General features: G+C 36.3%; 1 protein-coding gene across 1 annotated transcript in view; it reads right to left on the bottom strand.

Annotated features, from left to right (window-relative positions):
• LOC107720335 (structural maintenance of chromosomes protein 3-like) overlaps nt 1-12,695 on the bottom strand; it is a 17,663-nt gene extending 4,968 nt beyond the window's left edge. Inside the window, exons 1-18 of the mRNA XM_016528016.1 lie at nt 12,597-12,695; nt 12,318-12,389; nt 12,162-12,241; nt 12,011-12,089; nt 9,982-10,099; nt 9,554-9,729; nt 9,322-9,402; nt 7,757-7,921; nt 6,280-6,401; nt 5,554-5,783; nt 5,037-5,089; nt 4,720-4,785; nt 2,728-2,888; nt 2,508-2,649; nt 2,045-2,195; nt 1,527-1,679; nt 568-719; nt 298-456 (exon numbers count right to left, since the gene is read on the bottom strand). Of these exons, the coding sequence (XP_016383502.1) occupies nt 298-456; nt 568-719; nt 1,527-1,679; nt 2,045-2,195; nt 2,508-2,649; nt 2,728-2,888; nt 4,720-4,785; nt 5,037-5,089; nt 5,554-5,783; nt 6,280-6,401; nt 7,757-7,921; nt 9,322-9,402; nt 9,554-9,729; nt 9,982-10,099; nt 12,011-12,089; nt 12,162-12,241; nt 12,318-12,389; nt 12,597-12,695 (2,259 nt within the window). The remainder of the gene's footprint in view (nt 1-297; nt 457-567; nt 720-1,526; nt 1,680-2,044; nt 2,196-2,507; nt 2,650-2,727; nt 2,889-4,719; nt 4,786-5,036; nt 5,090-5,553; nt 5,784-6,279; nt 6,402-7,756; nt 7,922-9,321; nt 9,403-9,553; nt 9,730-9,981; nt 10,100-12,010; nt 12,090-12,161; nt 12,242-12,317; nt 12,390-12,596) is intronic.
• Between the last annotated feature and the right edge of the window lie 1,177 nt (nt 12,696-13,872).

Genomic DNA, 13,872 nt, shown 5'->3' with positions numbered 1-13,872 from the left:
GTGTATATATATATATATATATATACATATAGACATATAATTAAAAATTGTAATACACAAATACATTAAATTATGAAAAATTTAGGTCAGATGATTGTAATTTAAAAATGTTCTTTTTTCATTTATTTTTTTATTTGTCATTTTTTATTATTTTTACATTTTATATTTCAAGGAAATATGCTGTTAAAAAGACAAGTTTTAAAAAGATATTAAATAAATTCATGATGTTTTCAAAGTTCATATGTACAGTGGTAAATAATTGACTAAATTATATTTGTGTTAATTGTATTGTTGAACCTGTTGCAGCTGTCTGATCTCGTCGTTGAGGTCGTCCACCCTGCGTTGGTCCTCTAAACTGAGCTGAGAGAGCAGGTCCGTTCCCAGCTCTGCCTTCAGAGACTCCCGCGTGCTCTCCATGGCATGCAGACTGGCCTCCAGACTCTGAAGACTGCGTTGCTGGGGGAAACATCAGAGAGAAACCAAATTAAAGATTTGGTACACAAATAATATAACAGTAAATAATAGCAGTTCTGGTATTAATGGCTGAAATACAGTAGCATAGGTTACCTTGGGCATAAATGTTTTCTCTGACTGCTGTCTCTTCTCCTTTAGCATCTTCATCTCAGACAGTATACTGTCTCTGGATGCCTTGAACTTCCTCTGCTGGGTCTCAATTTGCTGCATCTGATTCATCAGCTGGTCAATTTCGTTATTGATGCGTGAAGAACTGAGTTAAGGAGCAGACTCGTGATCCATTTTAATTCTGGAAAGCTCCCTCACTTGAGCTTATCGGCTTCTTGCTTATATGTTTTAGTATTATTATAGCATTAATTCATATTAATTCGCTTTTATGTTTATATTTTCAGTTTTCATTTACATTTTAATGTTGTGATTGTCTATTTATTTTTCCATTTAGCTTTATTTCAGAGAGCTTCCAAGACAACATTTCTAATTTTTATCTAATATTTAGATTTTATTTGAACAAAAATCATTAAGTTTTAGTTAAGAATAACAAGACTGCTTCTTGAAATACTTGTATAATTAATATCCGATTGTACTAAATCCACTTATCTCAGCGGTGCAAATACTTGACAAGCTGTTGAATACTTTTATTTGGCCTGTTTTTGCTGAAGCTGAGAAAATTATTACGTCATCATATTAATTCTGAATTAGTCAGAGTATGAGCCACACAAAGCCAATTGTGATAAAAAAATTTGATGAGCCAGTTGATAAAACAAAATTTAACCCAGCTTTAAATAAACACCACTCGAGGCCTTGACAGTCACGTCAATGTCTCATCCCTCTATTCACTAATATAACACCACGTGTGCAGCTCACACATGACCGCATACATATTAATAACTAGCCGACTCATTCCGCGATCCTCTGTGACCTTGTGTCATCAAAGCCGAATATACCATAATGCTCTACTGGCCAAGACACACACCATTAGGACTCAATCAATTTGATTTCACGCCACTGCGTCATAAGCAAGCCTGTGTGTGAGGCATAAATGAGGAGGATATGTTCAATATTTCTACGCAGGTTCTCGTTGAGTTTGGCCTCCAGTTCTCCAAGCTCCTCCTCGGCCTTCCTCATGTCCTTCTGTAGCTCCAGACGGGACTTGCGTGTGTCGTAGTAGCCACCGGTCAGAGCGCCACGATGACTCACCTGATCACCTGATACACATACCAAAACAAGGGTTTAGAATTAATTTGAAAATCAGGATTGAATAAAAATGAGGTCTTATTGTAAAGTGATACCTATTGGTCTTTATAGTTCTTTTGCACTTTAATCTGTGTAAAACTTTTAACTTTGTACATTTTTCTGTATTGCTTTATTGCATTTAAATGTTCAGTTATTTTTGTTATAAGAAAAAAGTTATTAAACCTGTTATACTGTATTATGACAGCACTTTTTTTTTTACTTAATTTCAATATCGTGATAATACCGTATACCGTAATAAAAGCATTAGCAATTAATCGCAACATGAAAATTTGATACCGGCATATCCCAATACACAAATGAGGCCGCATCCGTTTACCCTCCAGTGTGATGCAGTCCATGGTGAAAGCTCGAGCCAGCTGAGTGGACACTTCCATGCTGCGGCAGATCAGAGTCTTCCCAAACACGTGTTTGAAAGCCTTGTCGAAGTTTGGACTGTAACGGAGCTTGCTGATCATGGGGATTGCATCCTACAGCAAGTGTAGAGAAGTAATTAGAGACTATTTGCATAGATTTGCGCTTAACAGAATAACAAAACATTTAAACGCAGAAAAAAAGAAAATTAATGAGCTCGCAGAAGGTCGTAAAAAAGGGGCAGAATTTGAAAAGTATGGTATTTCGATGGAAGGTTGAGTTTTTGATTGAAAATCATGAGCTCAAAAAATGTTTCAAAAAATAAAACAGATAATCAGATAAATTGTTCGCAAGATAAAAAAAAACATGCATTTAGAAAATTCAGCAGGGTGCATTTTAAATGTCATGTTCAGTTGGTGTAAGCTTACATTAGTCTCAGGGTAAGCGGTGTCCCTGACGTCCAGTTTGCTGAGGGGCAGGAAGGTGACCTCTCCAGGCAAGTTCATCTTATTAAACTCCATTAGAATCTTAGTGCTCACTTCATCCGTTTCCACGATGTGGTAAAACAGCCTGAACAAACAAACAATGTACTCTGCCACACAGGTCGACACCAAGCAGAAAACACTAATAATAAACAATGTGTCTGACCTGGTGCCAGCGGTCACCTCCACACAGGTGTAGAAAGCAGGTTCACACTCAAAGTTATTCATGATGATGCCGTGGTAACCGTTGATGACATGTTGGTTGATGCCCTTCCGGCGGAAATGTTCCAATACTTTATTAATGCTGTCGATGCCATTCAAAATAGCCTGGGGAAAAAGCAAACAACACGCAAAACATTGCGTTTCAAAGTTCATATTTTCATTTCAAGTCCAGATGACGATCTGAAGTTCTGATAATCTCACTTCATATATACTGATGTATATTTTTGTAACGTGGGAGAGTTGCTAAAATTAGTGACTGACTCAGTCCATGAGAAACGATCCAGCGGCCAAGTTGAGCTTAGGAGATATGGTTCAGTTCAGCCGGTACTCAGTGAACCGGAGTGGGCGGCATTTTTACATGATTTTAAATACATGCACACTGGTTACATATTATGGTTTGCATGATTAATCGCAATAAAACCTAAATAATGATATGGCTTAACGTGATTAACGAATCTCTGTGATTTAACTAAATAAAAATATTCACTGCATATTCAGAGTAAAGTGTGGCATTGTGTTCATTTACACACAAACAGTTCATGATACAGCGTTTTCAGTTTCTCAGATCAGCTCAGTTTTGGTTGCTAACGGCTTTTGTCAACAAAATAGACACTTTAAGGGCTCCTTGTAGTTTTTCCATGTTTAACATTTGAAATAGAAGAAATTAAGACAGCCATAAATATTAGTGATGTAAATATTTTGTAACGTAAAAAAAAAAAAAGAAAATTGGCAAAACTGTGCACACCAAAGGTCTGGGTCAAGAAAAGTCTTTCAATCTAAAAAAATATAATAACACTAATAATAATAATGCATAATTTCCCCAAAATTATGCAGCCCTATTCTAAGGTCATATTTTGAGAGTTAACAGAAAATATATTTCAAGGGTGTAGAACGATATGACATTTATGCAATATAATTATAAACAAATATATAAACAATAAAAATAATGTAAAGGAATAATTCACCCAAAATTTCACTCATCCTCAGGTCATCCAAGATTAGTTTGTTTCTTCATTTGACCAGATTTGGAGAAATTTATCATTACATCACATGCTCACCAATAGATCCTCTGCAGTGAATGGGTGCCGTCAGAAACAACTGATAAAACATCACAATAATCCACACCACTCCAGTCCATCAATTAACATCTTGAGAAGTGGAAAGATGTGTGACTGTAAGAAACAAATCCATCATTAAGGTGTTTTAACTTTAAACTGTTATTTCTGATAAAAATTTATTCATAAAAATTAAGTCATAAACCATAACAACACTTCTCCAGTGAAAACGTCCTGATCCCCTGTTGTCCTCTAAAAATACAACAGTAAAATCAAAATACACCCACATACTTTTTAGAACCTTTTTGGACTGTTTGTCCTTGTAACAGTGTTTGATTTGTGCATATTTCTCTCCTGATTCAGATAAGATGACTTTTTCACTGGGGAAAGCAAATATTATGGATTATAGACTAATGTTTTTAATCAAAAGCAACGGTTTGAAGCTAAAAGAGTCTTGATGTATTTGTTTCTTAAAAACAAATTTTCACTTCACAAGACAACTGATGGACTGGAGTGGTGTTGATTAGTTGTGCATTATTGTGATGTTTTTATCAGTTGTTTGGTCTCTCATTCTGACAGCACCCATTCACTGCAGAGGTGCCATTGCTGAGCAAGTGATGTAATGCTACATTTCTCCAATTATGTACGAGAAGCTGCAAAAGACACAGGAATGTACAAAACATGGTGGCATTAATTTAAGTAAATATAATGGGCGATATATTGCGTCACCAAAAATTATTGAGGTTATGTACATATATTGCGCGATAAGTCGATATATTGATTATTGCGACAGGCCTATAATGCACAGATGATTCGTGCACAATAAAATCAGCAATATTCATCAATGTGTTAAAACACACGGGTCTGTTTTGGTTTCTAACCTTTCCGGTGGCTGCTCGCAGTAGCTGTTGTTTCTTCTCCAGCTCTTCTCGTTTGGCTGCCAGCGCCTGATCACAATAATCCACACCACTCCAGTCCATCAATTAACATCTTGAGAAGTGGAAAGATGTGTGACTGTAAGAAACAAATCCATCATTAAGGTGTTTTAACTTTAAACTGTTATTTCTGATAAAAATTTATTCATAAAAATTAAGTCATAATCCATAACAACACTTCTCCAGTGAAAACGTCCTGATCCCCTGTTGTCCTCTAAAAATACAACAGTAAAATCAAAATACACCCACATACTTTTTAGAACCTTTTTGGACTGTTTGTCCTTGTAACAGTGTTTGATTTGTGCATATTTCTCTCCTGATTCAGATAAGATGACTTTTTCACTGGGGAAAGCAAATATTATGGATTATAGACTAATGTTTTTAATCAAAAGCAACGGTTTGAAGCTAAAAGAGTCTTGATGTATTTGTTTCTTAAAAACAAATTTTCACTTCACAAGACAACTGATGGACTGGAGTGGTGTTGATTAGTTGTGCATTATTGTGATGTTTTTATCAGTTGTTTGGTCTCTCATTCTGACAGCACCCATTCACTGCAGAGGTGCCATTGCTGAGCAAGTGATGTAATGCTACATTTCTCCAAATCTGATGAAAAAACAAACTCATCTTCATCTTGGATGACCTAAGGGTGAGTACTTTTTTTTTATTTTTTTTATAAATTTCTCATTTTTGGGTGAACTAATGAATAAATGCTGGCCATAAAACTGGCGAAAGTTACATATCTACTGTTCAATACCAAGATGAGTTTTTAACTACTCGAACGTAGCCCAAATCTTACACTGTACTGTTCCAGGTTTTTCTCTTTATTGGCTTCAGTGTCCTCCAGATCTTTGTGGATGGCAGCGATCTGCCGTTTCTTGTCATTGATGGCTTGATCCAGAGACTTCAGCTCTTTCTTGATCCATTTGTCCCTCTCTTCTTTAGAGGTGAACTGACTGCCTCGGCCCTGTTTGGCATACAGGTCTGTTCGCTCTTGTGTGGCTTGAGCCAGTCTGAAAAATGCAAACAAACACAACAAAACATACTTCAAGTATTACTTAAATACATGAAAAACATTTATAATGCACTTATCCTCCTACATACATTTTGTGAATAATTGAAATAATTTGTGGGAACATAAAAGGGATGGGACTTGATTTTGTACACAAGGATATGACTGGATCATGAAAAATGGGCAATCCAAATGATTGCCCGTGCAATGAAAAAGAACAGCAAACCGTTTAAAAAATAAATAAATACTGCCATTTTTATAAACTAAAAATCTATAAAATTTTAACGTAGTATCAGAAGCAATAAACAAATTACAGTTTTGAAGGACTGTGACGTGAAGAACATTAACAAATTACAGGCATTTAAAAGAAGGAAAAAAAGCAAGCACTTCAATATGTCCCACCCCAACTTCCTGTTTGAATAGGAAGTACATCAACACAAAAAAAGAAGACTGGGTCCCACACTTCATGGGCCCTTTCAACACTTCAAAGAGTTTACCGGGAAATTCCTCGCTCCTCTCTTTCTTTCACAGCGTTAAATTTGGGTTCTGTTTCCTGCAGCTCCTTCTGTTTTTCTTCAATCTTCTCCAGAAGCTTCTGGCGCTCTTTGAGCAGCCGTTTCTGTTAGACAGGAAGCCAGAGGGGACAGAGTATTGAATCACAAATAGCGACATCAATTCTTGAGTCTCGCCTCTTTTTATAGAAAGCCTAAAAAAAAATTTTGCGCAGATGTGTGAAGAGGTGTTCATATTTAAATGGAGAAGAATAAACTGTGCACAAATAAGTGTGTAGATTCAGCGTCATGAGCAGAACAAAGGGGATCTCCATCCGAGCAAACCTACATTCACATTCACCAATCAAAGGGCAAATGACGCACTTTTGCCTCTCCTCCATAGGAAAACACACACACACTTGGCCAGGTGGGGCTAATCCCTCTCTAAGTCAAGCCGGGATGCAGGAGGGCCGACTGAAAGTGTGTATTTCACACATACAGGGATACACAAGCATTATGTGTGTGTTTGCGTCCGGCTACAATCCCGGGCTGGAGTGAGCATGTGTAGATAATGACGCAGACGGAGACACTGCGGACCCTCTGTTCACTAGTGCCTGCCAGCATTTCATGCAGCTCTCTGGCTGTTAGTGTGCATTTATGAGTGTGTGTATCAAACTTGTGTGTTTGTGTATGTGAATTCAGTCACTACTTTATTTTTGCAGTGACCAATACAGCAACCGCAATAAGGAAAAGCAAGCAGGTGCATATTTGTTTGAGGAAATGGGGTTTATACTTATATGCAACCTTGTACGACATAAAGAGTAAAGTAAAAAAATTGCTCATTATTGAATTTAGGTCTTTTAAATAAGGCTGGGAGGGATTTTTTTGCCTTTTTTGGTGAAAGAAATTTACTTTTATTCAACAAGGGTGCACTTTAAAGACATTTATAATGTTTCAAACATTTCTATTTGAAATAAATGCTGTTCTTTTAAACTTTCAAAGAATCCTGAAAAAAATACATCAGTTTCCACAAAATTATGAAGCAGCACAACTGTTTTCAACATTATCATAAGAAATGTTTCTTGAGCAGCAAATCAGAGTATTAGAATGATTTCTGAAGGATCACAAGACACTGAAAACTGGAGTGATGATGCTGAAAAATGCAGCTTTACATCACAGGAATGAATTACATTTCAACATATATTCAAATACAAAATAGTTATTTTAAATTTGTTAAAATAGTCCACAATATTATTGTTCTTACTGTATTTTTGATCAAATAAATGCAGCCATTAATAATAAAAAAATCTTATTAATGGTAGTGTAAAATCACCTTAAACTTTAATAAAAATCAAAGCAATTTTTTTTTCCAAAAAGTAACTCTCTTTTCCAAGATGGCACTTCTTTGAAATGTGTGTGTTCAGTGCATATGTGTGCCTGTAGAGTGTGCATGTGTTAGCGTGTGAGCGTCTGCTAGTCATACCCTCTGCTCGCTGTTTCCTGCCAGCTCGTCCTGCAGATCTTTGGCTTTGAGCTCCAGTTTGGTCCTCTGTTTGATCTGCTCCTGTCGCTCGGCGCTCAGCTGTTCTTTCTCCTCCTTCATGGCGGAGATTCGAGCCTTCAGCTCCCTCACCACACGCTCAGTCTCCTACAGAGACACAGAGACACTGAGGTTAGATAAGATTACACAATATAAGCGGTTATATAACGTGCGAAGGCAGATTCTTGGTAAATCTTCACATTTTAATACTTTATTTTCAGTTTTTAGGGTCAATTTCTTAAACACACTGGATGAAAGGTGAATTTGAAATCAAAACGAATCACTTTTACAATAAATGTTCCTGGTCTTCATTCATCAATGCATGTTAATCTAAAGGAAAAAATGTTTCCCTCCTAATACTTCTATAAAATAAACGGTTTCTGTTATTTGCGACGTGGGACTGCACAAGCTGGTTAAAGTGTAATCAACTGGACTGTTTACATTTTCAGAAGAAAATGTGAAATTCCCATGCAATATGTTTCATTATGATGTTAGGCTGTCTGACGGTTGCTTGGACGTTGTTATATAGTTGCTAAAATGTTCTGAGTGTTTTAGCACTTTTCCAGAACAAGAAACATGCAAAAGCATCAGTTACTAACACACTGATGATCAATGTTCCCTCAAATTTTTTTTCTTGCTGAGCAACTTTTTTCTATTGGGCAGACATTTTGGCCACCTGAGCAAAAACATTCTTTATACCAGACCTGTACAGCGCACACACAAAAAAAGTGTGTAACTTTTAACTTTAATGTGCTATATTTGATTTGACCCTTGATGTAACTGAATGATGCATATTTTAGGTTACCCGATATTTTTTTTACAGTGCCGTGTTACCAAGAAATTCTATTAAAAATAGTTAGTTTTTTTTGACACAGAACTGTTCAATTCTTTATAATAATATAATATAATATATGAAAAAATGAAGCAGATATTGCTCATGAATTCCCTTTTTGAGGTCAATTATTTAATAGGTTTATAATATAATATAAAAACAAACTGAAGCATATAAACTGATAGAATAGAAAACAAACTGAAGCATTTAAACTGAGATCTGTGAAAAACATGTGAATCCCTTTGCAATAGTTTGCACACTACTACACCTGTGTGACTGTTAATGTCTCAGAGTTTTGCTACCGTTCTGTGCCCATCATCTGCTATTTCCAGTGCTTAATCAAGACACTCTTCTTTAAAACGTGATGACATTTTGTCATCACGTTTTACGCTTGCGTTGGCTCTCGTGTTGAGTTATTTTGTCCGCAACCATTAAAGTATTCGATTTCTACAGCGACTCATTTGGCGCACATCATTCTTTCTATGAAACCTGTAAACCGCATTCAAGAGTATCTAACTCTATAGCGATTTGCCCGAGCATTGCAATTATTTTGCATTTACCAGAATTCAATCAAATGACTTTCCCACACATGTCCTATGTGCGGCCTATTATTTCTTCTAATTATTATTTCTTCGCGCGCAGCTTAGAGGGAACATTGCTGATGAGCTCAGTTTACCTCCACTTTGTCTCGAGCATCTTGTTGAGCATCTCGCAGTTGTCTAGATTTGTCTCCACAGGTCTCTCTCTTAGTGGACAACTAGAGGAGAGAATCACAACATCTTTAAAGTATAATGCTACTATAAACACATCAGCAACAAAGCATTATACAGTGCTGAATGCTGATGTATTTTCTGTAATTGCTGAATTAGATCGAGAAGGTGATGACAAGTAAGAATTGATGTGTGTACCTCGTCCAATTTGGCCCGGGTTTCGTTGAGCTCCTGGTTGTAGATGGTGTACTCCAGAGCTCTTCTCATTTTGTCCCACTTCTGGTACTGAGCCAGTTCCTCTTTCTCATCCTCCAGAGTGTGCAGACGTTCCTCGATGTACTTTAGCAGCTCATTAATCTTCTCTCGCTTGCCCTCTGTACACATACACGCAAGAACAAACTGCACGTCATAAAAAAACAACTTTGAACATAAAAAAACAACAGTACACCATCTACTGCAGTGTTTCCTGCACTGCTTTAGCAATTAATTAAAACAATTTAGTTTCACAAAATAATAAAAGGACAAAAAGTTTTCATATTATATATATATTTCGGGATCAAAAAGGATAAATGGCATTTTCCCCTTTACGACACATTTGATTAGAAACATATCAGTGAAGGATCTACCTGTTTCCTTCATGAGCGAGATACTCTCCTCTTTGCGCTCATCATAGACTCTGGTGCCGGCCACCTCTCTGAGCAGTTTGAGACGCTGAGAGTCAGGCGCTGTTGCCATCTGATTGATCTATTTTCATGTTTCAGACAGTAAAATGAGTGTAACAAAGTGAGCCAACTCATTTAGAATGTGTAGCAACAGCATTAGCACCGCGTTAATCCCAAGAGCCACATTCTTGTTTGTAAATGAGCATTAATGTCATTGAAAGAGATTATGTTGTTTGCTACGGTCCCAGAGGGCTGAAAAACAATGTTTTATCTGCAATTTAAAGAGATGGTTCACTAGGGCTGGGCCAATAAACGATATCATATCGAATCGCGATGATATTTATGCTGATAACGATGATAACCTCTGGACATTTTTACTCGATATGGATTAATCTAACAGCCAATTACACAGCAGAAATAAACGCGACAACAGCCAGTCACATGTACAGTCGCAGTCAAAAATACAAGCCCATTTCCTCAAAACGAGGAGGAAAAAATGTGTGGATGCAGTGACAAAAATAAAAACTAAATCAAAACTAACCTCGAGTTATCGTCCAAAGATGACGAAATTGTCGATAAAAATGTAACACAAATTCAGTTACATAGGCTACTCATTTGAAGCGTGCCACAAGGACCATTTATCTGCTCAAAGCCCAAACAGCAGCGCAGCGCGAGCTTACTACAGCAGATGCGTTTACTTGATCACCTCGGTCACGCAACACTAAACAGCAATGTGAGATCCAGTGAAAAGCGCTTGAATTCAGCGAAGAACACGACTGTAATTTAAACTAGTTTAAAGCCAGATGAAACAGCGCTGAGAAACACTGTGTGCAACAAAACAGTCAGAAGGCTTTCTACAAATCGCCATAATTTACCATGGATTTACTGTAGTAACACTAACTGTGGCAAAAATGTGGGATATTCATACAAAATGTTATTATATTATTAATGTAGACGTATTAAATGTATTAAAGGAGTAGCCTAATGGAATACAATTACAGTATTTAAGCTATAGAATTTGTGCATTTATACTAAATGCATGGTTTAACAGTGGTTATCATGACCTAAATTTATGCTACTATGAAAGACCAATGGTCAACTGTAATAAAACTCAAACAGTCAGAATATTTAATTGTATCATTAAAAAAAGAGGTTGTTACAGTTTTTACGTATGTTACTATTTTTCTTAATGAAGATAAATTTACATCTGCATTCTAACTCAAGCTACTAGCCTACTACTGTCAACTGTCATATTATTGTCACATTATTAACATTGCAGCCTGCACTTCAAACTGTGCCAAAGATATGTGCCATCAAAGTCAAGCAACACAAACCTGTTAAATATATTTGAAGCAATATCACCTGTTAGCACAGGAAGAAACTTAAGAAATATTTATTTTATTAAGGAAAAATGACTGGAAAAATGTAAAGAATTCAAAAATGTGAAGTGTCTGTCATGTTCTTGACAATAAAGAGTAGCTTAAAACCACAATTAACGGTCTGGTTTCTACAAATTTTACTTAGGAGCAAAAATATGTCTTTAAATTTGTGATAATTATCGATATGAAAATTTTTATTGTGATCATTTTTTTGGCCATATCACCCAGCCCTATGGTTCACACAAAAAAAAGAAACTTTTGCCATAATTTACCCATCCTCCTCTTGTTCCAGACCTGTATGAGTTTCTTTCTTCTGTTGAACACAAAAGAAGACAGTTGATGGTAGCCATTGACTTCCATAGTATTTTTTCTCCATACTATGGAAGTCAATGGCTACTGTCAACTGTTTGGTTACCAGCATTCTTCAAAACATCTTCTTTTGTGTTCAACAGAAGAAAGAAAATCATACAGGTCTGGAATAACTTGAGGGTGAGTAAGCGACAATTTTCAGTTTTATATAAACTATGCCTTTAAGAGGTTTTAAATAAAATCATGAATACTTGTAACAACCCATTAATAAATCACTTGTCCCATGTCAAAGGACACTAGCGTACCTTTCCCTGCTTGACGATGTAGTAAGGGTTGCTGCGGGAGAAACCAGCACTCTCCAACAGGTTCATCACGTCGTTCTTACTAAAAACACAGAACACAATCCATTCAGCTACAGCTTTCAGCAGTCAAAGCTTTTATGAGAACTAAACTTACGTGACCATCTTTTTGTCTAAGAAGTACTGATCTTTCTTTGCTCCGATGACACGGCGCAGAGACACCTCCTCTTTATCAATCTGAGAGCAATGAGGTCAAGTTACTCGCCTGTTTTTACTTTAGTGCACTTCGCAACATTTAAGATAAATTTCTTACCGGCAGCCTGTTGTCAGAGTTGTCGAATATAATTTCCACAAAGGCTGAAATGACTCGAGGACCAGTGCCTTCCTGAATATTACATAAAAATACATGGTTTAGCAGGGTTAGTGAAAATTATTTTTATATACAAAATTAAATAAATAAATAGAAAATAAGAAATAATCAAGGAAAATTAAATAAATAATCACACTTAATCAAATTAAATTTCATGAGTTTTTTTTTTTATTATTGAAATAGAATATAAACAAAATAATAATATAGAATAAAATAACTCACGTGAAGCAGAGCCAGACGCTGCTCTGGGCGAAGATGACTGAACTCATCACTGAGTACAAACTGTATGGCTGATGGGGGGGGGGAAATAAAATTGCCCATCACAAACTCAGTCTGATCTCTGTAGCTGCGAAACCCCTGAATAATAACCTGAAAGACACATTACACAAAATATCATATTAAATACTGTATAACGTCAAAATAGTGTTATAGTAATACAACCTGACAGAATGCTTTTCATCCAAATATGCTCTAAAATATGAGTATAATCCAAACAAAAACTTACAGAGATATGTATGTGTATGTACAACAGCAGTTTATGAATTATTTACATAATACATAACGCCGTATTAGTATTTACATGAGAAATAGCTATAATTTCATTTTCTACTAGTAGTTTGCTCACATCTGCACAGCAGCAGCAAATAAAAGTTAACTTCAATCGGAAATGTTCAATATAAATGTTGCATTATACATTTTATCGCAGTGTTTTGGGGGGTTTGACAGCTAATGCTAAAGCTAATGCTAACTTCATTGAAGGCCGTGTACTTCTCAAAAACTACAACCCAACATGCTCAAGATTAAGAAAAATGCGTTTTTGTGCCCATTTGACATATGTGAATAAGTAGTTTAATCGCATAATTCAACATATAAAGCATAATTTCACACGCAGCGTGTGAGCCGCATCTCAGTCTCTTACCTGTTTAATGTACATGGCGGCTTATGCACAAAACTCTCCTCAGAAACCAGCCGAATCAAACACCCTCCTCCTCAGAGAGAAGAAGGGTTAAGTGAAGATAAATATATCTGCACACCGGATAAATTTGTCCGATATTTACTCTTCTGTACTATCAAATTTTACCTTGCATCCCCTCACGAAACAGACATAACAGTCAAAATGGCGAAAGAGGCGGGACGAACGGACGAGTCTACTTGACTTTTTAGGGAGACTTATAAGTATTGTTTATTATAAATGTTCAAAGGAATAGTAAATGGAGCCCAGGGACTTCATATATCCAGATAAATCCAGTATATTTATTAATAATTGATTGTTTAATGAGCTTCTTGCTGTTTCATTAGTTTCATATCCATTTCGTCTGCAACGCTACCCCTATTTCTGTTAGTTTAGTCCTTTGAGGTAGAGATTGGGCGCCAAGTCAGCTGCTGCTCTGTATGAAGCACGCTGTGCTTTTTGATTGTTGCCTTATATCAGTGGTTCTCAACCCGTTGTGCTTTTATAAAATAAAGAAATCAAACATGCTGCGCTTTCTGCTGTCTC

This window comes from Sinocyclocheilus rhinocerous, unplaced genomic scaffold, assembly GCF_001515625.1.
Source record: "Sinocyclocheilus rhinocerous isolate Xijiao unplaced genomic scaffold, SAMN03320098_v1.1 scaffold1292, whole genome shotgun sequence".
Classification (NCBI taxonomy): Eukaryota; Metazoa; Chordata; class Actinopteri; order Cypriniformes; family Cyprinidae; genus Sinocyclocheilus; species Sinocyclocheilus rhinocerous.
This window is presented reverse-complemented; position numbering and strand designations above follow the sequence as displayed.